Genomic DNA, 27,019 nt, shown 5'->3' with positions numbered 1-27,019 from the left:
CAAAGACCCCCAAACCCTGCCCAGTGGGGGCTCTGAAGAGGGGGTCTGGCGCCAGGTTCGGTGTCCCTCCTTCCCGCCTGCTCTCGGGGTCTGCCGTGCAGGACCAGAGTGAACCCTGAGTGGATTTTGCAATTCTTTTTTTATTTTAAAAATTATTTATTTATTTATTTATTTTTGACTGCCCTGAGTCTTCGTAGCTGCACTTGGGCTTTCTCCAGTTGCGGCGAGTGAAGGCTACTGTTCGTTGAGGTGCACAGGCTTCTCATTGCGATGGCTTCTCTTGTTGCGGAACACAGGCTCTGGGAGCGCGGGCTTCAGTAGTTGTGGCGCATAGGCTTAGTTGCTCTGTGGCATGTGGGATCTTCCCGGACCAGGGCTCGAACCCGTGTCCCCTGCATTGGCAGGTGGATTCTTAACCACTGGCCCACCAGGGAAGTCCAACTTTGCAGTCCTTTAGCTCCAAATATCTCTGCTCTCAAGGGATCCTAAGGCAACTAAATATCTTCCTCACTGAGAGAACTTTGCCCTTGCTGGGATCTCCTTGGCATTCCTAGGGCTGCATCCAGCATTGCCTCCTGGGGCTGTCTGCAGAGCTCTGCCTGACCTGGGTTCACTACCCACAGGTCAGGCCTCAGGGCTGAGCTGGGTGCCAGGAACGCAGAGATGCCCAGTGACACTTGACGGTTGGTACGTGACATGCCTCATCACACCCACTAGCCCCCAGCCCCTGGGAAGACCGTGGGGGTCGTCTGGTAGAAATAGGAGGAAGAGAAAGAAGGAAACCTGAGTAGGAAGAAAGAGAACGAAGTTCAGTTCAGGGAGTAACCTCTTGAGCAGCAGAAATGGGGAAACAGCCGTGCAGCAAGTCCCAGGGCTGGCCGAGCAGGGACGGGCTATGCGGTTTTCTGCAGGAAACTGCTGGGAACAGCTAGGGATGGGTGGAGGATCTGTCAGCATGTATCAGGTGTAAAATGCCTTGTGATTAAAACCGCTGGCCACTGTGCCCTCAATCTGTCCCAGAGGCGCACTGACTCCCCTTGCTGGGGCTGAAAGGTTGGGGGACGGGGGCGGTTACTGTTAGCCTCTGGAGGGTTCCAGCTTTGTGGGATTTGCATGTGAGAAGTGCCACAGTTCCTGGAGGCGAGGACAGAGAGAGCACTGACTCTAGAATATGTGGGATTTACGATGTTCAGGGGCCATCCAGAGGGCCTGGAGCACGTGTCCCTGCTCCAGACAGCGTTGTGGACACCACTGGCCCCTGGATGGTGACCAAAACCAAAGAGTGAGAAGAGCTCACCCAGGGCGACATGGGGGCTGACGGAGGAGGGCTAGGCTGGCGGGCGGCCCCCAGGCGGTAGGAGGAAAGCCTGGAGAGGCGATTCCCGCGTTCAAGAGAGAACGTGGAATTCCGGATGTCGAACCTGCGCGGCCCTCCGGGCCACCTGCGGCCCTGGAACCCACGGCGCGCCCTCGTGGTCACCCACGTGGTCGCAACGCGGACGTCGCACCGGGAGCCCAGCCCTCCACCGAGCGTGCGCTGCCGGGGCGTGGGGACCGCGCGCTCCCCCGAACCCAGACCCCCGCGCCAGCTGTCGAGCGAGGGCGTTAGGTTCCCGGGCGAGTCCGGGTCCCGCGGAAGGCCGGGGTCGGCGCGCGCCTCTAGATCCTCCCATCGCCCAAGTCTGGACCTCACCCGCCCCGGGCGGGTCTCCTCCTTTTCGCCCGCTTCCCCGCCCTGGCCAGTCCGGCCCACCCCGCCCCTTTCCGCCCACATCATCAGCCCCGCCCTGTCCACCAGGCTCCGCCCCGCCCCGGTTCCGCCCCTCGACCTCGCTCCGCCCCATTCCCGCCCCTCTGCCCCGGCCCCGCCCTCCCCGTCTAGGCTCCTCCCCTCGGCTTCCCCCCACCCTCCCTCTCGGCCCCGCCCCCAGCGTGTCTTGCGTGGCGGCGGCCCGGAAGCTGGCGTGGCGCGGCGGCGGCGGCGTGCGGGCTTTCTGAGGCGGGACTTCCGACGGCGTTCGCGAGCGTCCGGTCTCCGGGACATGAAGGTGAGCGCCGCGGCGGCGGCTGGCCGGGGTGGTGTCCGCGTCCCGCGTTCCGGCGTCTGCTTCCCCGCCTCCTACGGCCTCCGTTCCTCTCCGCGGAGTGAGCGCGCGGGGGGTGCGTGTGAGAGCAGGAGGCGCGGCACGAGGGAGAACGGGTGTGACAGCGGTGTGGACGAGAGGGAGTGGTATGAGCGGGTGTGAGGGAGTGTGACAGTGGGTGTGACAGCGGGTGTGGACGAGAAAGGGGTGTGACAGCAAGTGTGGACGAGAGGCGGTGTGTGAGTGGGTGTGACAGCGGGAGTGGACGAGAGGGGATGTGAGAGCGGGTGTGAGTGCGTGTAAGAGCGGGTGTGGACGAAGGACGCGGGGCGGGAGCTTGTGGGTGCGAGCGGCAGCACGTGGCGTGGCCGGCGTGGGGCCGGGACCCGGAGCACGATGGGCCGCGCCGGGCTGGCTCCTTCTTGACCTCGACCCGCTAGTATCCTCCGCTCCCCGCTCCCCCTGCGCATGGCAGGCTGCCTCAGGGTTCCTCCGCTGAGGGAACAAGACGGTGGCCCACAGCGTGGACAGAACCCGAGGTTAACGTCCGCCGGGGCTGGGGTCTTCCTGCTCTTACGACGCCTTCACTTCCAAGTGCACTCGGCCCTCCCCGCAAGAACACAGCTAGCTCCAGAATTTGTGCTCACGGGCGAGAATCTGTGACGGACCTTACCCCCGCTTTGGGGACGGCAGCATTCTGTTCACGGGACAGTCGGCTCGGGGTCCTGCCAGGTGTTGGTGATGGTCGCTCAGGGCACGGTGGTCAGCATTTCTCAAATTGCACATCACTGAGCAGAGACAGGTTTGATGGTTTAAAACCAGTATCTTAAGAATGAAGTGGAGGGCTTCCCTGGTGGCGCAGTGGTTAAGAATCCACTTGGCAACGCAGGGGACACGGGTTGGAGCCCTGGTCCGGGAAGATCCCACATGCTGCAGAGCAGCTGGGCCCGTGCACCACAGCTACTGAGCCCGCGTGCCACAACTACTGAAGCCCACGAGCCACAACTACTGAGCCTGCATGCCACAACTACTGAAGCCCGTGCGCCTAGAGCCCGTGCTCCACAACAAGAGAAGCCACCGCAATGAGAAGCCTGCACACCGCAACAAAGAGCAGCCCCCAGTCGCCGCAGCTAGAGAAACCCCGCGCACAGCACCGAAGACCCAACGCAGCCATAAATAAATAAATTTATAATAAAACAGGACCCTGCTGTGCGTGTGCACTTTGTGACGTTTGTACTAGGGGGTCATGAGCACCGTGGCGCCCTCTGTATTCTGGCGTCTGGGAGTGCAGGGTATTAAACAGCGCTGCAGTGAGCATCTTGGAGCGTTTTCGACATGAGTGGGATGTCCCCCAAAGTGGGATTTTTGAAAAAAAAGAAACACATGTTGGAAAGTATAATATTTGTGACCACGTTGTCACCTGAAAAGGTCTGATCAACATGAATTCTCAGGAACAGCTCTGAGAGTGAAGCTGCCCCAGGTCCTCAGGTCGCATCAATCTGTTAGTCCTTGCCAGTGCCTGGGGGTGGGGGGGACCAAAACGCACAGCTCGCTGTCTTATCTCAGCGTCCGTTCCTTTGGTTGCTGGTGATGGTGGAGGTGGGGTCTGTGTGTTATGGGGGGGTCTGTATTATGGGGTGTCTGTGTGTGACACCTTTTCACGTCCTTTCTGTATTTTATAGTGGGGCATTTTTTATTGGAGTGTTTTATTTTCAGTTTGTAAGAGTTCTTTGCGTGTCATGTGTAGATGAGGAATAGAAATTCATTGTCAAGTATGTTCCAAGTGTTTTCTTGTTTTGCGTATTATTTCTTTAAATTTGTTTTTCGTTGGGACTTCCCCAGTGGTCCAGCGGGTAAGACTCCGTGCTCCCTGTGCCGCGGCCCGGGTTCGATGGCTGGTCAGGGAACTAGATCCCACATGCCTCAACTAAGAAGTCCACATGCTGCAACTAAAAGGTCCCACATGCCACGACGAAGATCCCACGTGCCGCAACTAAGACCGTGCACAACCTAAATAAATATTTTTTTAAAGCAAATAAATAAATTTGATTTTTGTTTCCTAAGCGAAAGCTTCACGTTTTTACGTAGTAAACTCTATTGATGTTTCTTATCATAACCTTTACTGTTGCTGACTTAGGTGGAAAAGCCTCCCCTCTCCAGCCCTTGTCCCTGAGTCTACGTACACAGGCACCCAAGTTTTCTTCTAGTCCTTTCCATAGCCCTGTTACTTTGCACTTAAGCCAGTAGCTCGTAGCCAGAATATTTTTGGGTTTGAGGAGGGTGGAGAGCCAATCTTTTCCTAGTTGGCCGGCTGTGGTTAGGGCGGCCCCGAGGCAGTGGGGCAGGGCTCACCGGCCTGCAGCAAGGAAGGCCCTTCCTGGGTGTCTGAGGGATGCCAGGGCCCAGCGGTGCTGACAGCTGGACTCTGGCCATTGGGGCTGGCTCAGTGCCCAGCTTAGGGCTGGGAGGCCCCAGGCACCATTAGGACCATTGCTGCAGTAGGCAGAGGGGACACCCTTCCTGCTGGGGGTCTCCACGGGCTCTGCTCTCTCTGCAGCCCCCTGGACCCCGAGGTTGGACCCTGCTGTGACACGCCCACCATGCAGGTGCTCCTCGGCACACTCTGGCTTGCCCTGGCCTGCGGCTCTGTTCACGCCACCCTGTCAAAGTCAGATGCCAAAAAGGCTGCCTCGAAGACGCTGCTGGAGAAGGTAAGGGCAGTCTGGAGATGGGCCAAAGGGCTGAGCCATCGCGCCTCCTTGCCCGCTGGGGCTGTGAGCCGAGAGCTTGGCCTCTGGGCAGCCTGCGCTGTGCTGCCCCAGGGCTCTGGCTGGCTGGCCTTGGCGGGAGCAGCTTCTGGTGCTGGGGCCCGAGGGTGCGCCTGCCCCCGCTGGGCCGACCTTCTGTGACGTGCCACGTTTCCGCCCTCACCCTGCCTCAACCCCTGCGCTCTTCCCCGCTTCACTGAGCAGATCAGACAGGAGCCACGCCGGCTTTGGCTGTGTCTTTGTGCCTTTTTTCTGGGGCAGCCCTGGGGAGGCAGAGTGAGTCTTCGGGGCCTGTCAGCTCCTCAAGGCAGGCCTTTCCATGCGGTCTCCTGCTCAGCAGCTCCGTGTTGATCCTGGGACACACCCCTGCTGAACAAGAGGACCGCTGCTGTCCCTGGGCTTCTGCCTGGGGACGAACCCTCACAGCTTTCTCCCTGCTCCTTCTGTTTCAGACTCAGTTTTCAAGCAAGCCCGTGCAGGAGCGGGGTCTGGTGGTGACAGACCTCAGAGCCGAGGATGTGGTTCTCGAGCATCGCAGCTACTGCTCAGCGAAGGCCCACAAAAGGCATTTTGCTGGGGACATCCTGGGCTACGTCACGCCAGTAAGCCGGGCCCTGGGGTGGGCAGGGAGGTCCCAAGGGCAAGGTGGCTGCTCAGGTCTGTCTGCGTTCTCACCTCCCCTGGCCGCTGCCGCCACGGGGGTGTGGCGGGAGCCATGCCTCCCAGAGGAGTGGCCGGGATCGCGCCAAGCGTCCTGTTCCCCATGGTGCGGGCAGCCTTGCAGTGCCCCCATCCCAAGGTGGCCTCAGACCCTCTGCCCCAGCTGCAAGCAGGCTCACCCATTCTCCGTTCTCTGCCAGTGGAACAGGCACGGCTACGATGTTGCCAAGATCTTCGGGGGCAAGTTCACCCACGTCGCGCCCGTGTGGCTGCAGCTGAAGAGGCACGGCCGTGAGATGTTTGAGGTCACGGGCCTTGACGACGTGGACCAAGGTGCTCGCCCCGCTGCTCATCTGCGCTCACCTCAGGGGTCTGGGAGGGTGTGAGTGTGTGCGAGCGTGGTGCCTACCTAGCATCGACCCGCATCCCTGTTGCCCTTGGGGGTTTGTACACAGCGTCCAGGGAGGAGGCGTCCAAGACAGTGTCCAGGAGGGCGCGAGGCCTGGCTGTCCTGACAGCCATGTTTTGCACCTGTGTTTGCACAGATGTCCTCCCTTTTGGGTTCAGAGAGAGGAGGTGTTAGCTGGTGGTGGGGCTCCCCGAGCTGGGGGGGGCAGTGTGTTGGAGGACACGGCTGGGCAGCGTCAGTGCCTGGCCCCTGGATTCCCCTCAGCTCTGAGAGATGGTCCCAGGCGCCTCGGAGTCGTCGCCCCCAGAGCAGCCACTTGCCCCTGGCCCTGGCGGTCCTGCAGGGGGAGGAGGGGCAGTGCAGGGCCCGCAGACTCTCCCCTGCCCCCCTCCCTTTGTTTTCCTCCTGGCGGGTAGGGCAAGTCTTCACATGGGCAGGTGGCTGTGTCCCCACATTGACTGGCTTCTCCACGTCCCACAGGGTGGATGCGGGCCGTCAGGAAGCAGGCCAGGGGCCTGCGTGTGGGTGAGTCCAGTGGGCCTGCGGGGTCAGGGCTGGGGGCCCTTAGGCCATACGCCACGGGTGGAGGTCCTGGAGCTCCCTGTGGGTGGGTCAGTGGCCCCGGGGTCTTCACACCTGCCTGCCTGGTAACCCAGGCTGTGCTGCCTGGCACGTTGGTCACTATCCCAACGGCTCAGAAGTGAGGCCGCCCCAGCCCGGCATTCATGGCCCTCAGTCCGGCCAGAGCCCTTTGGCCCTCCCGCCCACCCAGCTCAGCCCGCCAAGGCCAGCCCGCCTTCGCCTGTGGTCCTGCCCTCCCATTGCTTCATTCACCCAGGAGTGTTTATCGAGGGCACCTGGGGGCTGCGCCCAAGGGTGACGCTCACCCTGCCCTGCCCGTCCTGGAGCTCGTGGCCGGCGAGGAAGGGACCCATTGCAAAGTGCAGTGGGTCTGGGGAGGGAGGCTTGGGGGTCTAGGGGCACATAACAGCTGAACAGGAGGAAGGGGGCCTGCAGCTGGGCCAGCGGGGAGCCGGCGGAGGTGAGGCAGCCGGAGGCAGGCAGGAGGCGGCGGGCGGGCCAGCATCCGGGCACTCAGGGGCCTGGTGTGCCGGGAGGAGAGGGTGCGCACCTCCGTCCTTCCCCAGCGCCCCCTGGTGCCCCTCCCTCACCCAGCCACCTTGCACTGGGATGACCTCACTGGGTGCCTGGCTGTGGTCACTCTGCTCTGGAGGCCAAGGGCCAGCCTGTGGGCAGGGCCGGCACAGAGGGTCACAGTCTCTGCGGGTCTGTCCCCAGTGCCTCGGCTCCGGTTCGAGGACTGGACGTACGAGGACTTTCAGAATGTCCTGGACAGCGAGGACGAGATAGAGGAGCTCAGCAGGACCGTCGTCCAGGTGGCCAAGGTGACGCCCGGTGCCTGCACAGCCACCACCGGCTGCCGTGGGCTCCCTCTGGCCACCATGCGTCTCGGGGGCAGGGGCTTCCCTTGGGCAGTGCCCAGCTGCCGGCTACCCTCCTGGGAGGGAACCCATCCTGGTAGCTGGTGCTGGGCTGCGGGGAGGGGAGAACCCTTCAGGGCCCTGGGGTCAGGTTTGGGGGAGGCATACCAGTGGACAGGGCACGCGAGAGCCCCAGCTCCTCTGCTCCTGGCTCCTCTGGGGACCCCCACACCGCCACCTTCAGAGAGGGGCTTCCAGGCCTGCAGCCTGGCCCTCGGGCTGAGGCCTGGTTGGGTGGGAGGAAGCGGGGCTGCCTCTGCGCCTCCCTCCCACCCCTTCCTCCTGGGGCCCTCCTCAGCAGCCCCCGTTCCTCTCAGAGCCAGCACTTTGACGGCCTGGTGGTGGAGGTCTGGAACCAGCTGCTGATCCAGAAGCACGCGTGAGTGGGCTGTGGGCAGCGTGCGGGCCCCCAGGTGTCGGGAAGAGGCTGGAGGAAGGATGTGGGGGGACCTCGTGTGGGAGGAGGGCCTGCTTCCCACAGTCTGCACTTGGGGGTGGGGATGGCACCCCGAGAAAGTCGGACAGTGGCTCCAAGAGGCCCGGGGGCAGCTGCGGGCAGGTGGCCAGCTGAGACACCCACGTGGTTGGCCTGATGGAGCCCCCAGGGGACTTGGAGAAGAGGTGGCCGTGCAGGGCCAGGGGCCCTTGGAGCAGGTGGCCACAGAGTCCTCTGGGAAAGGGATCTGCCGCCCAGGCCCACAGGCTTTGCGTCAGCCGGCCTGGGAGGATGCCGCGTGGTCCCCTCGCAGCGTCCACCCTGCACATGAGGCTCACAGCCAGAGTGACCCGGCAGGGCGGGAGAGGGGCAGGTCCCCTGCAGGAGCCGCTCTCCTGGTTCTGTACGTGTCCCAAACCCCTGGGGTAGCCCTGGGCAGGGCTCCTCTCCTACCCTCCTGCAGCTGCAGGCGGTGCTCTGCCTGCTCGGAGACAGCGTCCGTGGGGTCTCCTGCCTCTCAATGCAGGGAGATGCGCATTGTCAAGGGGTCTGTGCAGGGGGACAGGCCTGCTGCCCGAGACCCAGAGGAAGCTGTGCATGGAGCCAGGCGTGCCGGGGCCTCTCTGCCTGGGTGGGGGTAGGGAGACTCCACTATTGGCCTCGGGAACAGGGGTGGCCTGGACCCAGGCCCCCGGCTACGGTGCCTGCTTCTCGGTGCTCAGACCCCCGCCCCAGTGGGTGCTTCTGAAAGGCTCCCTCTCTGTCCACCTGCCCTGGGAGGGCCCCAAGGCTGGAGCTCAGGAGGAGGATGGGTGGAGACAGCCAGGCTGAGAGCGTGGAGGATACCCACGTCTGTTGGGAGCCGACGCGGCACCTGCACGTCGGGGGCCCTGGCTTTTGGCCGAGAGACAATCCCCCCACCCCCTCGGCTCTGCCTCCGTCCTTGCTGGGTGGTGGCCCTGCTGAGGAGGCCTTATGGCGCCTTCTGAGGAGGGGGTGCAGCCGGGCAAGGAGGTGCCGGAGCAGCCGGCAGCGCCTCCGTACCCTGGGGGCTCCTGGGGGGGGGCCCGGAGGAGGGCGGAGGCTGGCCAGCCTGGTAGATGGCTTTGGACACTGCTGCCTGGGAGCTGCTTCCGAGGACAGGCCTGGCCGTGGCGGGCATGACAGGGGCGTCCGTGCTCCTGTGCCCACTTGTCACCCTCTTTAGGCTTCTGTTTCCTACCCAAAGCGCCAGGTCACCCTGGGAAGGCCTGTTTGGTGTGATGCGAGGCAATGGCACCTTGTCCACGTGCCACCCTGGGCTGCGGGTCCCCCAGGCCCTCTCGTGAAAGCCTCCCGGGGAGGAGCGTGCGGGGCTGCCCGGCGCTGGCGAGAGGCCCGTCTCCTGCATTCACACCGGGCGAGCGGGCGGGCGGGCAGCCGAGGGGAAACCCCAGGGACTCCGTCCCAGCAGACTGCCCCCGGTCCCCACCGAGCAGGTGCTTCCCCTGGGCCATGAGGCCGCCTCCCCCCTCTCACAGAGAGGCAATCCCCTGGGTGGTCCCAGAAGCCAGGAAGGCACCCAGCAGTGACAGGTGCTGACAGCTTCTGGCCTCAGGGAGGTGCCGGCCCCCTCCAGCCCGTGTGCTCCCCCGAGGGCGCCCCTGACCACCTACAGTCAAAGCCAGAGTGGAGTGACCGGGATCGCTCCCGCTGAGTGGGGGCCACCTGGGAGGCTCTGAGAGGCTGCCACAGTCCAGTGGTCAGTGCGCACGAGGCCCCATGGCGGCCTTGGCAGGATGACCGGCAGCTGTGCTTGCCCCACCCCCTTGCTCTTTGCGGTCTTGCTCTGGGCTGGGGGCCGGGGCAGCCCCTCTGACCCTCCTGCACTTGGTAGTGGCGGGGAGCACTTGCTGCCTGTTCTCCAGACGGAGGGGGCTCCTGAGGGGCTGCAGCGAAGGACCCAGGTCGGTCACTGGGCCCACAGCCTCCCAGGCACGGTGACGGTGGCCTCCGGGACTGGGGTGTCCTGACGAGTGCTCCCAGGCGGTGCCAGAGCCACTGTCCCGCCGGACGTGCTGCCCGCCAGCTCTGAGATACTGCCACCTACCACACGCCTAGGGTCCAGGCGACCCCGTGACACTGCTGTCTCCTCTGCCCCCTGCCTGGTGGCCCGCTGCCTGCAGAGACGCTCCCCCGCCTCCAGGCACTCCTGGTCGAGCACACGCCGGTGCCCCCTCCTTATTTCCTCCTGGGGCCAAGGCACACAGAGTTCTGCATCCCGGTGTGTGCAGGGCCGGGGGTGGCTGTGCGAGGGGGCTGGGCCGGCCGCCACCCTGGGGTGGGAGGTCAGGGCCCCCTGGGCACAAGGCCTCATCAGTGGAGCCGCCCCAAAGTCCTCATTTCAAGGCACCTCCCGGGTGCAGCAGGGCTCTCAGCACGGCCTGAGGTGTTTCGTGGCCCAGGCTGACCTGGCCACCAGCAGGCCAGCATGCCAGGTCCACATGGGTCCTTCCTGACTCCCTGCCCGGCTGTGTGTCTGGGAGGGTCCAGAGGTGATGGGGCACCACACCGATCCCTCTCTGCTCTCCACCCTACTCTTGTGTGGAGGGAGGGGGCTTGAGTGTGAGGAAGGATGGGGGCTGGGCAGGCAGTCTAGGTGGAGGGCGATCCCCGCGGTGTCTTCCAGGCCCCCTGGTGCACCCACCCGGGAGCCCGTACCTCCAAGGCAGAGCGTGGCCGTGAGGGGCGTCTGCCTGCAGCGGGCCTTGGCCCAGCTGCCCCTGACCTGTCCTCTGTTTCTTTGCAGGGGCCTCATTCACCTGCTCACCCACGTGGCCGAGGCCCTGCACCAGGCCCGGCTGCTAGCCTTCTTGGTCATCCCGCCCGCTGTCGCCCCTGGGTAAGTGCCGTGCTTGCTGGCCAGCCCCGTCCAGGTACGCGCTGGCCACCGCGTGTGTGACAGGGGTCCTCATCAGCACACTCGGACACCTCGGTGGCCTCAGCGCGCCCTCATGCATCAGCGGGTCAAGGCTGCGTCCTTACACCTGAGCGCTTGACACCGTGTCGTTTAGACTCGCTCCCCGCCCCCGCTGGTCCCTGGCGAGGCCCCGGGCACCGCGGTGCAGGGCCTGTGCCGCTTTAGGCCCCAGGAGGTCACGGTTCCCACGCTGAGCCCAGCTGTTCATATCCTGCCTTGAGATGAGGGCTTGTGCCCAGGGGGCCCTGACCTCCCACCCCAGGGCGGCAGCCAGCCCAGCCCCCTCGCACAGCCACCCCCGGCCCTGCACACACCGGGACGCAGAGCCCGGTGAGGCAGCTCTTCCAGAACCCCCGGGACAGGGAGGTGCGGGGCCCGAGTGCCAAGTCAGGTGGCCTGGCTCCCACGTCCAGCCTGTGCTGGGCGCGGAGGAGGCCAGATCGCACAGTGAGGACTGAGGGCAGCTCAGAGCCAAGTGGCGGGTCGATGGCGCACAGAGGCCCAGGGGTGCTGCCTGCGCTCTGCCTGGTCTCCGCTGGCTCCCAGGGCAGCCTGGGCCCTCAGTGCACTGCTCTGGAAGGACCGCTGTCCATGCATCTTGTCACCCCGGCTGTCGGCTCGCTCTGCAGCGCGGGCCAGTTAACAGGAGCGGGTGGGCAGCTCTGGGACCCGAGCTATCTGGCGACCCTGACGCTCACAGGCCGATAGCCCCACACAGAGGAGCCTGCGGGCGCTCCAAGGCCAAGGCCGCAGCCACCACAGCAGGCACCTGCCGCTCCCAGGTTGGCTGCCCGCCCTTTGCTTGGCCCTCGTGCCCCCAGAGCCCGCACGCGTCACCAGAGGCCTGGGCGGTGGTCCCACCCAAGCCCAAAGGCCTCGGCCTCCCTCCCGACTCTTCTCCCCATCTTTCCAGGGCCCTCAGCCTCGTGTGTGCTCCTGTGTGCAACACACGCGTGTGATAGGCTGGCGGTAGCAGGGGCCGCCAGTTCTCCTAGGATGGGGGGCCCCGTTCTGGAAGAGCCAGGGGTGGCAGACACTCACAGAGCCTGTGGGCTCGGCTGCAGACGTGGGCACCCGTTTCCGGGGTCTGCTGGTTTCTGTGACGGTTCGGGGAGGGGTGCTGTGGCCGATGGAGCCCCGGTTGCCCTTTGTAGTCAGGGGCTGTCGGCAGAGACAAGCTCCTCGGAAGCTGGGGCAGCCCTTCAGTCTCGGCTGGGGAGAGGTTGGTTGCCTGGCCGGGGGTGGGACCCAGAGGCCTTGCTTGCAGCCCCTCCCTGCTGACACCCCGCCACTCCCCAGGGCCTCGGGCCTCGCAGCTTCTGACGGGAGCAGAGAGCAGACTCCCAGCCCATGTGCTGGAGAGTGTGTGTGTGTGGAGGGGCTGGTCTCTGGGCTTGGCCTGGAAGGGCGGGAGACACCCATGGAGGGGCTGGTCTCTGGGCGGGGCCTGGAAGGGCGGGAGGGCTTGGGGCAGGGTGGGGAGCAGCTCTCTGACCGGCGCCCTCTCTGCCCAGCCGTCTAGCCTGAGCTCCTGTCCCCTAGGCAGGAAGTGGATGGTGTGAGCCAGGGCCGCTCTCTCACCCTGCGGTGGCCAGGGGAGGAAGTACCCTCCACCCGGCAGCCAAGGAGGTGACCGGAGGGAGGAGACCGTGGCCAGGGCTGGAGGCACGGGTCCTGGGCACTGCCGCTGAGCTGTGGCCTAGTCTGGCCTGCCCCTGCTGGCAGCAGGGGTGTGTTTGGGGGGGGCTCAGGCCTGGGCTGCATGCCCCCGGCTGGCAAGCAAGCCCTGCTCTCTCCAGAGGCTCTGGCGGCCTCAGAATTGGTCTCATCGTTGACTTGTTCTGCCATGCTTCTGGCTAGCAGCCCCAGCAGAGGAGCCAGGGAGCCGTAAACAGTCTTTCTGGGGTTTTCTGCAGCATCAGTCGCCTCACAAAGGCTGCGCTGCCCCCCACGGGAACAGCCGCCCCAGGAGGGGCTGTGTGTGCTGCGCCAGGGCCGGCGCGCCTTTGCTGCTGTGCGCCTTGGCCTGGGGCCTCCCTCCAGGGGCTGCTGGCACAGCGGCCATTCTGACCTTGAGCCCTGCTCCCGAGGTCGCGGCTTGGCCCCCATTGACGTTCCAGCACCAGTCAGCTGGTTTAATCAGCCCTGGGCCGTCCTCGCTCCGGAGGGGGCTCTGAGTTAGTTCTCACCCCGGCTTCTCAGGCTGTATCTTCTGAGAATCCAGCACTCCCGGAACCCTCAGGAAAGTACTGGCCTCAGGCATGGAGGGCTGGCTTCCTTCCCAGGACCTGCCCTGCGGTGAGCTCGCATCCTCACAGGCAGGTGCCCACCTTGACGGGTGCTGCAGCCACCCCCGTGGTTTCCCATGGTTTCGGGCAGGCCATCTCCCCACAGTCAGGAAGGAGATGGGTGGGGGTCCTTCTCTGGGCGAGCCTCCTCGTGTCTGGGGGGAAACTGTCTAGAGCAGCGGTCCCCAACCTTCTTGGCACCAGGGACCGGTTTCGTGGAAGACAGTTTTTGCACGGGCAGGGGCGGGGGTGGCTCAGGCGGTAGTGGGAGCGACGGGGAGTGGCGGATGAAGCTCCGCTCACTTGCCCACTGCTCGCCTCCTGCTGTGTGGCCCGATCCTGACAGGCCGCGGACCAGTGGCAGTCCGAGGACCGGGGGTTGGGGACCCCTGGTCTATAGGCCACGCCGTGTCCATTGTCCGTGACCACGTGGAGAGAGGAGGCCAGGCCACATGACGTCTACCAGGGCCACCTCATCCTGCAACGCCCCGAGGAGACACGGGCGCTGCCCTAGCCCCGCCTCTGGCAGCTTCAGGGTCTCGGGGGGAAGGATCCCGTGGGGCAGGCTGGCCTTCTGGAGGGGAGGGGTGCCTGCAGTCAGACGGGTAGTAACTCAGTGAGAAGCACCTGGCAGCCCCGGGTGCCCAGACACGAGGCATGGCCAGAGGCCATGAGGTGGTCAGAGCCTTGGGAAGCAGAGGGGCTGGTGGGCCAGGGCGGCCCCTGCAGCCCTTTGGACCGCGCACTTGATGTCGGCAGGAGCCGCGGCCCCCAGCGCAGTGGGCGCAGGCTGCACAGAGGAGAGCCTGCCTCTGACGGGGCTGCAGCTGAAACCAGCAAAGGTGATGGCTCGGGGAGTCGTGTGGGATGGGAGCCTGCACCAGGCTCCTCCCCGAGCAGCGGACTTCTTGGAACAGTGTGACTGGGAGAAGGGGCTTGGAAAACTCCATTCTCCCTGGCCCCCGTGGCCATTGTTGAGAGTGTTTGTCTAAGAAATAATCGGCCAGTGAAAGTGAGGCTGTTTGCTGTGCTGAGCAGGTTTGAGCAGAAGGGTTTCTTTTTATGGGGTGAGTGAGGCCAGCAGGGTAGTAGGCCTCCTGGTGCCCGCTCCCCCCGCTGAGTTCGTTGCTCCTGCCCCTCTGCCTGCCTTAGTCCTGTCCCTCGCCGGCCTCCCCTTCACACCTGGTACCAGCGCTTCCAGGATCCCTGGGGGTGGAATCCCCTCTCCCAGTTGAGCAGGGAATGTCTCCTGGAAGGCCCCGGTGCTGCAGTGACCAGGACGTGAGGCACAGGGGCATACTCCCTGCTGGGCCACTGAACTGCTCCGCTCGCAACCCTGCCTCCCCTTGTGAGCCATCGAATCCAGAAACGGTAGGGCTGGGTGTCCATGGGTTCCTGAGCGAACGTCCACCTGAGGACGGGTGAGCTTTTGAATTGTGGAAACATCTTCCTGGAGCTGATGGCATCCGCTCTTTGTGGGGTGCGCCAGGCCCCGAGGTCCCAGGCCCTCCTCACACAGGCCCGTCTCCATCTCGGGCTGAGCCGGGAGGAAAACGCCGCCTGCCGGGCCTGGCGCCTTCTAGCTGACTTTAGAGGGCCGGTCTGGAGTGTGGCCACAGGGAGCATGGCTGTCACTGCCCGGTAGGGCATCTGCTCCCCAGGTGTGTCCCCGAGCTCCCTGCCGCGGCAGGTGCCCACCACTGAGTGTTGCTTTACCCCCTCGGGGGCGGGCTTTGGGGTCCTGGGGTCGCTTTACCCCCTCGGGGGCGGGCTTCGGGGTCCTGGGGTCGCTTTACCCCCTCGGGGGCGGGCTTTGGGGTCCTGGGGTCGCTTTACCCCCTCGGGGGCGGGCTTCGGGGTCCTGGGGTCGCTTTATCCCCCTCGGGGGCGGGCTCTGGGGTCCTGGGGTCGCTTTATCCCCCTCGGGGGCGGGCTTCGGGGTTCTGGGGTCGCTTTACCCCCCTCGGGGGCGGGCTTTGGGGTCCTGGGGTCGTTGGCTGGTGCTGCTGGTCGTCAGGTCCCACAGGTGCCTCATGTGTCGGGGGGACCTGGGCCGGGCTGCCTGGACCCTGTGGAACCAGTGACCATGGCTGAGGTCCACACGGTGGGCCCCCCTGCCCCTGCCCAGGGATTGGAGGTGCTGGCTGAGAAGAGGGATTCTCTCTCTGCTCACATGTTGGGGGGAGCAGAGGGCCCCGACCCCCCTGGGACAAGGCTGCAGTCCTAGGGGCTGCTGCAGGCAGAGCGGGTGGGCTAGCAGACCAGGTGTGTCTAGCAGACAGGCCACCTGGGCTCCCGCCTGCCCCAGGCCTGAGGCCTTGGGAGGGAGGGCACTCTGCTCATAGCACCGTGCTCGCAACTGAGATGAAGCGGGGCTGGCCTGGGGCACCTGTGCCCACGTATGGATGGGCCCTCCCGGAGCTGGGCTAACCGCGGTCTCCAGTGCACTGGGCAGGAGGGGAGCCGGGCCTCTGCTGGACCTCCAGCGGCAGGCTCTGCCCGTCAGGACCCAGCTGCGGGCCATCCCCTGTGACCGAGCGCTGGGCCACTCTGCAGGGAAAGTGACCTGAGGTGTCTTCCTGGCGTGGGAGGAAGGGGCGTGAGCTGGGAGCCCACACGGCCGGCTTGCCGTGCCCTCTGCTGAGCCCAGGTGTCAGCTGGGGCGGGGCTGGAGGGGCTGTGCGAGCTGGGTGTGGTGACCACGCCGTCTCACTGCAGGACCAACAAGCTGGGCATGTTCACACACAAGGAGCTTGAGCAGCTGGCCCCCGTGCTGGATGGCTTCAGCCTCATGACCTATGACTACTCCACGGCGCAGCAGTGAGTGGGGGCACCCCGGGGCCCCGTGCGCTCTGGCTTGGCGCAGAGATGCTCCCACGACCGGGGGCCTAGACGCTCAGGCAAAGTCCAGCTTCCCACGAGCCTGCTCAGGGCCACGCTTTGTCAGCTCGCGGTTCCAGGCACAGGAAGGGCCCGGTCTCGTCTTCCCAAAGCCCGCAATTGGCCTTGCATTGGGCGACCTTCTCCTTTTTGGAGTCACGTGACACAGGGCAGCGGGCACCCCCATGGGAATGCCATCCCGGGCTTCCATCCACGCCTATGCGATCCTGGCCGCCACATGGTGGCTGTGGTGCTGGGCCTGCCTCGCTGCCCAGGAGAAGGTGCTCCTGTGGCCGGGGGCGTCTGCCTCTGTCCATCCCAGGCTTCACCTGAGCCTCTCAGCTGACTGCAGGGGCCCGCCTGTCTGCTGCCGTCCTTCCCACTCCGTGTGTGGGCCCCACCCCAACCTGGGGCGTCTGAGGCCTCTGCCTGCTGCTGAACCCACTTCTCCTCGGCCCCACAGGGCCGGCCCCAGCGCACCGCTGTCCTGGGTGCGAGCCTGCATCCAGGTCCTGGACCCCAAGTCCAAGTGGCGGAGCAAGATCCTGCTGGGACTCAACTTCTACGGCATGGACTACTCCGCCTCCAAGGACACCCGCGAGCCTGTCATCGGGGCCAGGTGAGCCAGCGGCTGCCCCACGCCAGGTGGCTTCCTGTGCCGTCTGCCACGGCACCCTGTGTCAGGTGTGTGTCTCCCAGAAGTGAGGGGGTGCGGCGAGGAGGAGGCCTGGCAGGGTCTGACCACGTACCAGGTGCCTGCAGCGTGCTGTCCCAGTGCCCTCTCTTCCCCTGGGTCGGCGGGGGTGTGGCCCCCATCTGGCCCGAGCAGCACGCGGCCCCCCAGCCTCCTCTCCTTCAGCCTGAAGGACGCCCTTTGTGTTGTTTGCTATGCATTTTTACCAGTGTTGAATCCTCTTCCGTTTTATCTTGCTGGGTTTTGGGGAGATGTTTGTGCCAGATGTGGGGTTCTGGGTTGCCAGCTTGTTCCAGGACCTCGACGGTGTTGCTTCGCCATCTTCCCGTGCGTTCTGTCCCACGAGACACTCGTCACCCGGTCGCTCCACACGTATCGCCACCGAGCACCCCCGCGCTCTGATCACCAGGTGCCTCCACGCAGGCTTCTTTACATTTTTGCCACCTGGTTTCCGTTGAGTTTTTTAGATTTGTGTATTTATCCTTTTTATCATACGTGGAAAGGTTATAGTCTATCTTTTCTAGTATTTTTCTTGTCCCTCTCTTTCTCTCCTCTTCTTCCGGGCCCGTGAGTACTCGTGTGTTAGGCCAGTCTGTTTGTCCCCCCATCCGCTGACACTCATTTTATTTTTTTGGCCTCTGTTTTCTTCTGTTCAGTTTTCCTTGCTGTCTTCAAGCCCACAGACCGTTTCTTGGTCGCGTCTCGTCCGGGGCTTTTCCTTCCCACGTGTCGTAGTAGCTCTCTTGTCAGGCAGTGCGTTTGGGGCTTAGCCTTTGCGTGTCCTCTCAGCACTGTGTGAGACCGGTTGCCTGGCGTTGGGCCCGCCTGGGGTCCAGTCAGCACTGTCCCCTTCCCGTGGTCCCGTCGAGCCAGCTCTCCGTGGGCCTCTGCTCCGGGCTGGATGCTGTGAGTTTTGTTCGCTTGGCTAGGTGTTGGGCATCTGGGGTTCCTGACCCTCTGCTTTCACTCTGGGTGCCGTCACGTCCCCTGGACACCAAGAGTTGTACGCTTCTCTGAGGGACCTGGTTCCGTCAGAAGAGACGGTCCCGAGGCTGTGACCTGAGCGCGTGTGCCCACTGCTCCCCACTGTTTGCAGGGTCACCTGCAGGCTTGCTTGCCGCAGGGACACGCGTGTCAGCCCAGGCAGGGGTCAGGCGCCGAATGCCAGCTGCCCGCCAGGCTGTCCGCGCCCGTCGTCCACAGTGACTCCCTCAGGTCTGCCCTGGGAGAGAGACAGAGGCTGCTGGGTTGGCCCGTGCCTGGACTCGTGGGTCCTGGAGGGCTGCTCCCGGCCTGCCCCCGCAGTGGGGCGGGGCTCCCGTTTCCTGGGTCCCTTTTGTGCTGGAGGCAGGGCCTCCAGGACGAGGAGAAGCGGATTGGGCCCCTCCAGGGGTGGGACGTCGGAGTCAGCCGTGCCTCCCCGACCCTGCCCGGTGCGCACAGCTGGTGCTAGGGCCTGGGCTCCAGCGCAGGCCTGGGAGCCCCTCCTCCCTGGGGCCTGCCCCTCTGCTGGGGGAGCCCTGTGGACGGCGGGAGCTGCCCTAGAGCAGCCCAAGCCTACCCCATGTCCCCGCAGCAGAGGGGCTCTTGGCCCCCGGTGCCTGTGCCTTGGATCCGCCCCGCCCATCTGTCCTCCCTGTCATTGCTGCTGTCTGTTCTTTGTGTGCTGCCCCGTCCCCACCACAGCCTTTCCAGACGTGGGGCTCCTCGGAGCGTCCCTGACAGGGTGCCCGGCTCGGGGGGCATCGGGCAGAGCTGCCTCTGGAGCTCGGGCTCCCAGCACCAGGCCCTAGGGCTTCAGGAGCTGGAGTAGGAGGGCGTTTTCTCCTGCTGCAGAGGTGGGGTCAGTAGCCAGGGTCGCCCGCGTGAGGCAGAGCCAGAGGGACTCGGCGCCCCACCTCTGCTCCAGCCCCCGGCTTAGCTGGCCCGGGCCTACGGGCAGGGCAGGAGGTGTTGGGGCCTACAGGCAGGGCAGGAGGTGCCACCCACCTCTGCTCAGGCCGCCACACAGGTACCATGGCCGGGCTTGAGCCACAGGAGTGTCGTCTCCAGCCCTGGAGGCTGGAGTCTCAGACCCAGGTGTGGGCAGGGCTGGTCCTCCTGAGGCCTTCTCTCCTCGGCGTGTAGACAGCCGTCTCCTCCCTGTGTCCTCACGGGGTCGTTGCTCTGTGTAGGTCTGTCTCCTGACTTTCTCTTATAAGCACACAGTCTTGTGGGGTTAGGGCCACCCCAGGGTACCTCAGTCATCTTACATTAAACATTTCTTTAAAGGCCCTACCTCCAATTATAGTCACATTCTGAGGTTCTGGGGGTTAGGACGCAACATATGAATTGGGGGGACACGGTTCATCTCTAACACCGCCTGAGGAGTGAAGAGCTGTAATTTCTTTACTAAATGTGGGCCCAGCAGTAGCTCACGAGGTGGAGTTTTTGCAGCCATTAACCCAGCTCGTGGGGCCCGGCGACAAAGGCACCACACGGCCCCTGCCGGTTCTGAGGAGGGGCTGGGAGGCAGAGGGGGGAGTCTGGTTATGAAGATGTGTGTTTAGCGAGAGCACAGGTGCGCACGTACACACAAGCATACAGGCTGCCCCCAGCCAGGGACGGAAGGCTGCATCGCCTCATCCGGGCCCCACCCCAGCTGAGCGTGTCCCCCCACCAGACGTGCCCCCACTGATGACAGCCAGGCCTGGAGGCAGAGGAGGGAGGTGGGCCTGTGCCGGGGCGGTAGAGAGGCTTCCCCCAGGCCCGGGGGCATGGCTGGGCTGTGTGTCAGGGACCGCCCAGCCCAGACCTCCTGGAGTCCGCCACCCACCTCACCTGGACCAAGCAGGTGCCGGCTCAGCAGGGCCGCCCAAGGGGCCGAGCAGGCTGAGTGCCGGGTGGCAGGGCTGCGGCTCCCCCCCTCAGGGGCACATGGAGGTCAGGCAGCGGCACCCGCTTGGGTCCTACCCGGTGAGTTTGTCCTGTGGAGGGGCTGAGGGGGGCCCGGGTGGAGTCGACAGGCCCGTGAAGGGCTGACTGCTGTCTCCGGGGGTCGCGTCGGCATCGGGGGGGTGCCATGGTGTGGGGATGCCTGGAGTCCCCCCCATGCATGGGCGGCGGGGCTGCTGCCGGCCTGAGCTGGGGAACTGGCACGTCGCCGAGCTCCTCTCCTCCCCAGGCCTCAGCCCTCCCACGGAATGGGGCCGAGTTCGGGCGGGTGCAGTGAGACCAGGTCTGGCGGCTCCCGGACGCTCCTCATCCCGTGGTGGGTGGGCCCGCAGGACCCCCCACACCCGGCGCCCGCACCAAGGCTTCACCCTCCCGCGGCCCGAGTGCCCCCACCCCACCGCTTCCTCCTCCCTCCCAGGGCCCTGGCCGGCCATCTGCCGCCTGCTGCCCGCACCCTGGGTGAGCCTTGGACAGGGGGTGGGGCCCCCGGCTGGCCCCTGGGGTTGCACTTGACCTCCTTTGTCCACAGCCTGATTTCTTCCAGCCCTTCCCCGGTGGGCAGGGCAGGGTTGACCCCTGGGCTCAGGGCCTTGGGGCTCTGGGGGTCATGGGGAGAGGCCTCTCCCAGGGCTAGGTAGTTCGGATCTGGGGAACCAGATAGGCAGGCTTAACGAGGCCGCCTTCGGGGTGGATGCCTGTTCAGGGGAGGGAGGAGAGGGGAGGGCTGCCTCTGCAGGGGGTGAGCGTGTTCACCCAGGTCCGGCCCCCCCAGAAACACAGCTCACCAGGATGCACCCCTCAGCCGGTCTCCACCCCGGAACTCACTACAACAGCCTCTGTCCCTGAGCAGATGACAGGCTAGGTGTGAGGGGCAGGTGAGCCCCATGGCCTCCGGAGTCTCTCCATCTCTTCCGCTGACAGAAGCTCAGGCCAGCCTGGCCCAGGATTATCTGCTCTCCCGTCTCAGCGTCTCCAGCGCTGAGACCCTGGCCTTCTGTGGCAGGTGTCCCCGGCCCCCTCAGGCAGTGGGGGATTAGCGGCCGCACCATCTGCTCCCTCGCCCGCCCCGCGGAGCAGGGGCGGGAGGCTGGCAGCTCTGTCAGGCGGGGGCTTGGCCTTCTGGCCTCCATCAGCCAGGCCCGCCTTCTGTGCCTGCCGCAGGGGGAGGGGCGGAGGGCAGGCTGTGTGTGCACATTCTGGGTTCTCCACTGACCCCGCAGCCTCTGTCGGCCTTCCCTGGGTGACAGCAGACCCCATCATGACCACGGCCAGGCTCCTGTGTGCGTGGCCTCGTCACTTCCCAACTTTGAGGCGTCTGGGCAACTGAGAAACACCCCAGGAGGGGCCAGGGCTCCCCCGCCTGCAGGCTCATGTCACCCCACGTGCAGTTCTGCGTGCTGATCCGTGGGTCCCCATGGCTGCCGAGCCCCCATTCTGGGAGGCCCTCCCACTGCCCTGGCGGCCAGGGTGCCCGGCTAGTCCCGTGAGTGCCCTCAAGCCAAGTGTGCAGCCATACTCCTGCATCTTTGGGACCTACAGCCCCACCCCACCTGGCCTCTCCTGCCGCTGCCTCCCAGGGGCCTCAAGAAGAGCCAGCCCCAGCAGAGCACGGCCAGACGGACCCCCGAGGGCAGGCCATGGCTGGCAGAACCCCTGCCCCTGCTCAGAGGCCTCTTTTAGGGCCAGGACACCAGAGGTCAAGGGCACAGAGGCTCGGGGAAGCTCTCCCTGTGTGTCCTGTGCCGGGGTCTCGCTCTGCCTAGGGGCGACTGGTGGCGCCTGGTCCCAGGGCTGCCTGTCGCCACTGCCCCGTGGCTCTGGGCCTTCTCCGTCCCTGCGCCGTGCTCTTTACTGAGGTCCTTTGCTTTTGCACTGGCTTGTGTGATCTCGGAGCCTGTCCTGGTCCTCTCCAAGCATCCTGCTCTTGCTTCCCAGCCGGGGTCTCCCCATGCACCTTTGACCCTGCCCGCTTTCACAGTGCCTCTGCTCAGGGTATCTGCCAGCCCTTGCGTCGGAGGCACAGCTGGGAACGGTCCCACTGCTTGCAGGTGGGGGCCTGGGACCCGGGGGTGGGGGCACCTCCTTACGTCACCCTCAGTGGCACCCACTGGACCCCCCGTGTGGGCCTCCGGCGGGGGGGCCCTACCCCTTCCACGCGCCCCTTTCCGGCCCAGCCTGGGAAGGCCATCACCAGGGGCCGTGGAGTCCTGGCTGCATGCTGCAGGGGCTGCAGGGGAAACCGGGTCAGGGCGGACCGCCCTTCTCGGTGCCCAGGAAGGTCACCTGCCCAGAAGGTGGGCCAGCAGGTCAGGTGCCCCCCGGGGCATGCCCAGCCCAGGCCCTCAGGCCGGCTCGGAAGCAGTGCCATCCGGGGCAGGCTGCAGCTGTGGGTCACGCTGCCGGCGGCCTCTCCACCCAGGGCACACAGGTGGCTCAGACTTGACCAGATGAGGTCAGGCCCTTCAGTTCTCGTGGGGTCACAGCGGAGAGCACAGGGCACCGCAGGCCCCGCCAGCCGAGGCAGAGGCCTCGCTAGGCTTTCCTCCTGGGGCGGGGTGTCCCCTTCCTCCTCCGCCCCCCCAGCTCCCTTCTTCCCCCTCACCCACACCTCACGCACACAGCCTGATCACCTCTCTTCGGCTGGTCTCTGCTCACTCCTCTGGAAACTGGGGGACGTGCACCTCGTCTCGGTGCCCTGAATCCTCCACCCACCTGTTTGGTGTGTCTTCGTCTACGATTCTGTCTGCCATTCCTTGAACCCTTCACTCCAAAGCCCGAGAACTTTTTTGAGTGGGGGCGGTATGAGTCACGCACCGTACACCCCCCACTGCAAAGCGCACACCTGCGCAGCATTTAGTCCGTTCTCAGGGTTGTGCAGCCACCACCTCCAATTCCAGAACGCTTGGTAGCAGCCCCCCACCTCACCCCACCCCTGGGGCACTAATCTGCGTTGCCTGTGGACTCGTCTCGTCCGGACATTTCGTGGAAACAGAGTCACCCGGCGTGTGACCGAGGCCTTCCGCTTTAGTTCAGGGAAACGCTCAGGGCCCATTGGTACCGATTCCCTCCGTTCATCCCCACCCCGCCCCGGCTTCCTCCTCCTCCCAGGCAGGCCCCTGCCACCCCGACCCTCAGCCCCCGTGGCCCTGCTCTTCCTCCTGGACCGCCTGCCTGGGAGCCCCCTGCACAGCTGTCCCTCTGCCCCCACCCTGGCTCACACCCCACTCTGCTGCTCCACGTTCCCGGGGCTGCACCCAGGCGAGTGTGAGGGCCTGTGTGGTCCCCGCCCTGGCACCGCCAAGCCTCGGCCTTCAGAGGGGAGGGACCAGGTGCTCTCAGGGGTCTGGCTGAACCCCCAGCCTCAGCCGCCCCCGCAGCCTCACCACCTCCAGCAGGTAGCAGATTTTGAGGGGAAGCCCCGGAGGAGGAGTGCACAGCCAGAGCTCCCCAGACGTGAGGGCCCAGAGCCACCTGCCCGCCAGCATCTGCCCTGGGCCTCGGGGGCTCAGGGACAGGCTGGGTCGGGATGCCTCACCCTTCCCCACACATCCCATCCCCGCACGTGCCACACCTGTCTCAGCCACGTAGCCGACGCTGGATCAGAAGCTGCAGATGACATCAAGCATCCCAAGAGCGTTGTGCTAATTAAGTATAACGCAATAATCTTGGACGATTCGAGCTGGTTGATGGGGGGCTCTGTCCAGCCCTGACCCACTGCCGATGTGCAAGGTGCAGCCTGGAGCACCGCAGCCCCCTCCCTGGGCCCAGGCTGCAGGTCTCTGGCCTGTCTGGTCATCGGCTGCGTGCCAGGAAGACACGGGGTGAGCTGGAGACCCCAGTTGTCCTGGCCATGCGGCACCTTAGGCACCGGCCTGTCCTCTGTGTGTCCTCTGTTGGGCGGGGAGGGGTTCTCAACCCCTGCTCCTGGCAGTGAGGTGGGGCCTGCCGTGGGCTTGGGGCAGCTGTGTCCACAGCAAGGAGGCAGGCTGAGAACAACTTGGCCTCTGAAAGGGCCCGGAAACCACTGCCCTGGACTGTTGTCCCCCAACCCCGGGGGCGGGGGGGGGAAGTGCCGAGGCTGCCCCCAGTTCTCGTTCATCCTCAGGCCTGCAGCTGGTCCCAAACCTCCTCCGCAACTGCAGAAGTTGCTGCTTCTCCTGCAGCAGGTGCAGTCTCCCTCAGGCCGACCCCAGGAGCTCCTGCCCGCACCACCGGCCCAGCAGGCGCTGCGCCCACAGCGCGGGGTCTGCGCTCCACCCGCACGCCATGCCGCCAGCTCAGGGTGCGGCGTGAGCTCTGAAGCACGGCCACGGTCTCTGCTCACATCTCAGCAGCCTCTCGGGGTCTCTGTCCTCCTCCTACCCCCAGTGAGGACCCGGCTGCTGCAGCCTTGGCCCGGGTGTTCCAGACCCCGTCCCATGGTCCTGCTTCCTGACTTTTTTTCGTGTCTGGCCACACGCGTGGCCCTCCCACCTGGCCCAGTGTGCTGCAGGCACTCCGCAGACCATCGGGGGATGGGATGACACCCCGCATCCTGCTGCCCTCTGGTGGCCTCACCCCTTCCGTGAGGGCAGAGGCCACCTCCACCCTGTCCAGGTGCTCGGGTGGGCAGGGGAGGGCCCCCGCACCCACACCCGGCCTCCCCCAGGTACATCCAGACGCTGAAGGACCACCGGCCCCAGATGGTATGGGACAGCCAGGCCGCAGAGCACTTCTTCGAGTACAAGAAGTGAGTGTCCGGGGGCAGCCCCAGGTGATGCGGGCCTCGAGCTCGGCCTCTGCCCCTGAGGGCCAGCCTGGCCCGAGGAGGGGCACCTGAGGCTTTGGCTGGAGGGGGGTGGGGCTGGGAGGAGCAGAGGCAGGTGGGAGTCGGGCTGGCGGACTGAGGGTTCTGCTGTCTTGCAGAAGCCGCGGTGGGAGGCACATCGTCTTCTACCCGACGCTGAAGGTGCGTGTGGGTCCTGACGCTGGGCATGGGGGCAGCAGACACAAGCCCTTCCCCAGCAACCCTGGCCCTCAGCTTGGTTGTGGTGGGCAGGGGTCGGCAGGTGGCCCACGGTGGGGCAGGCGGGCAGGGCGGGGCCGACACTCCCACTGCTTCAGTCCTTGCAGGTGCGGCTAGAGCTGGCCAGGGAGCTGGGCGTCGGGCTGTCCATCTGGGAGCTGGGCCAGGGCCTGGATTACTTCTACGACCTGCTGTAGGCCTGGCCTGGAGCCGGCCTGAGCTTTTCCAAGAGACAGAGTGACAGGCAAAATACACTCTTCCATTTTCCGTGCTGTGTGCGCTGCGGCCTCGGGCGGGGTCAGGGCGGCCTGGGACCCCAGGCTCCTCATCAGTGATGGGGCGGGCAGTCCAGGTGGTGGGGGGCAGCAGGCCCTGAGGATGCAGGCCCCTCTGGCCCAGCCCTGGCTGTCTGCCCGCTGGTGGCCGGTGACGGCGAGACCCACAGGCTGGCAGGGAGTCCTGCACGGCCTGCAGATCGCTGTGGGTTTGGAGGCTCCGGGACAGCCCCAGGCTCCCCGACACTTAAGACACTCCGGTGGGCGTCACCCCAGGGCCGTGCAGAGGGGCCCTGGCCTCCCCCTGCAGGTGCTGACTCAGCTTGCCTGCCTGGGAGCCCGATGGGCACCACACAGCGAGGGCGGGGGCACCACGGCGGAGACCGGGGCTCTGAGAGGCTGGCCGTGTCCCACGGTGGTGCTGTGGGCTGTGTGGTCACTGCGGAACGACAGCTTGCCGCAGGTCCACTGCCTGCTGGGAACGGCCATGCTCCCAGGAGGGAGCAGTGGGAGAAGCCCTGGGTTGCCAGGAGTTGAAGGACAGCGGACCCCAGCCCTCGCCCCCTCGGTGGGCCCGCTGGCTCCAAGCAGATGGATCTGCACGTGATGGTGCTGCTGGCTGGACCCGCTGGTCAGACGCTGTGCGTGAGCCCAGGGTGCAGCGGCTGTGGGACGTGACTGGGGGAGGGTCCTAAGGGACATGTATCTGTCCTCGGGGTCAGGGCCTGGTCGGGAGGGGAGCAGGAGGCCATTGCACTGGGAGTGGGCGCTGGGCTGTGGTGCGGGGCAGTCTGCAGGAGTTGGGGCAGGAGGGGGCGAGGCCGGTTGTGGGCCCACAGCGTGCTCGGTGTCTGTGGCTGTGGAGTCAGCTGGGTGACCGGATGCCGGGTGCCTGGGAGGCTCCTCAGCCTAAGCTTGGAGCACGGGGAAACCAGCGAGGGGGGAGGGGGCCTGGGAACCCCACGGAGGCGCGGGCCAGCACGTGGCAGCAGGCAGGGCTGGCCCCGCGTGTCCCAGTGGGACCTCAGTGGAGTCGGGGCTGCCAAGGCAGCTTGGGGGCCATGAGAGAAGCTGAGCCAGGGCTGGGCGTGAGGGTCTGGTGCCCGCAAGGCTGCGCCTGAGGCGCGCGGGGATGACCGAGCACAGGCGAGCAGCGGCTTTCCCCGAGCAGAGCCGGAGAGGTGCGAACGGGGACCTGGGCAGAGGGCAGAGGGCGTTGGCAGGGCTGGGGGACAGCTTGGCTGGACTGTGCTCACTTCCTTCCTGCTTGTTTGCTGTCGTGCCTGAGGACAGTTTGGTTTTGGTGCGTGAACCGCTAACTCTGACTTCTGCTGGAACGGTCCACGGCGTTCTGGTGGCTTCCGTGGAGTGAGGACAGGGGAGGCCGGTGGGGCGTGCGGTGGGGGTCCAAGGGCCAGGAGGGGCCGGGCACCCTGGTGGTCTGGGTTGTGCCGGGGTCAGTGCCTTGCTAGGCATCACCAGGCAGGTCTGCCACACAGCAAGGATGCAGAGGGGGTGGGGCCGCGGGGCCGGCAGGAGTATGGGCTGGAAACTGAGAGTATGGGGTACCAATTGGTGGGTCAGATGCCCCACAGCTTGTGAGGCCCTTGGGAGGGGACCACCCCCCAGCCTGGACCCCCAGACCCACCACCCTCCTCACTCCCCGTCAGTTCTGTCCTCAGGAAGCCCCGCCCCACCTTTGAGGTGGTTTGACACAGTTTGACCGTTTCTCTGATCCTGGGCCTTGTGACAACTGCTTCACTGCCAACAGCCTACTTACTTGCAAAATCCGTGAGTGATACTTAAGGGACAAAGTTCCCAGGAACGAAACAGGAATAGAAAGAGAACAGGAAAGATGGAGCTGAGCTCCATTTTGGGAGGACACCCCTGGGGGAGGGGGAGGCCCTGAGGCTGGATGGGGGCCCCCCCACGCTGGGAGAGGGGTGTCCGCAGCACGGGCCGTGGGTGGGTCAGTGAGGCTCAGGGCTGTTCTCTGCCACGGCTTGGAGCCAGCCTCACTGAGGTTCTCTTGCCATCCTCTGCGGGCGCAGGGGCCACCGTCTGCCTGGCCAGGGAGCTCCCCCTGCTGGGCCCACGCACATCCCGGAGCCCCACTCCGGGCACC

The 27,019-nt window shown here is 65.4% G+C and overlaps 1 protein-coding gene and 1 long non-coding RNA gene across 6 annotated transcripts; one reads left to right on the top strand and one right to left on the bottom strand.

Annotated features, from left to right (window-relative positions):
- The first annotated feature begins 1,916 nt into the window (after positions 1-1,916).
- On the top strand, positions 1,917-24,873 carry CHID1 (chitinase domain containing 1). Of its 5 annotated transcripts, none has more exons than XM_033402594.2 (13): positions 1,917-2,048; positions 4,642-4,795; positions 5,305-5,454; positions 5,713-5,845; positions 6,402-6,446; positions 7,221-7,318; positions 7,741-7,802; positions 10,648-10,740; positions 15,825-15,926; positions 16,450-16,605; positions 24,263-24,343; positions 24,520-24,562; positions 24,718-24,873. In XM_033402594.2, exons 2-13 carry the CDS (start codon positions 4,685-4,687, stop codon positions 24,814-24,816), a joined length of 1,173 nt encoding a protein of 390 aa, XP_033258485.1. In that variant the 5' UTR covers positions 1,917-2,048; positions 4,642-4,684; the 3' UTR covers positions 24,817-24,873. The 5 variants fall into 5 exon arrangements, with proteins under 5 accessions (XP_033258485.1, XP_004278133.1, XP_033258486.1 ...); XM_004278085.4 differs by having other exon boundaries at positions 7,221-7,327; XM_033402593.2 differs by lacking the exon at positions 1,917-2,048 and adding an exon at positions 2,049-2,160 and having other exon boundaries at positions 7,221-7,327.
- On the bottom strand, positions 14,628-20,679 carry LOC125965257 (uncharacterized). The gene is made up of 2 exons (XR_007478947.1): positions 20,400-20,679; positions 14,628-18,873 (listed from the first exon to the last, which is right to left on the bottom strand). It is a non-coding gene; the product is annotated as an uncharacterized LOC125965257 (long non-coding RNA).
- Positions 24,874-27,019: the final 2,146 nt, after the last annotated feature.

This window comes from Orcinus orca, chromosome 8 (assembly GCF_937001465.1).
Source record: "Orcinus orca chromosome 8, mOrcOrc1.1, whole genome shotgun sequence".
Lineage (NCBI taxonomy): Eukaryota > Metazoa > Chordata > Mammalia > Artiodactyla > Delphinidae > Orcinus > Orcinus orca.
Note: the sequence above shows the minus strand (reverse complement) of the source record. Positions and strands in the feature narration are given on the sequence as shown.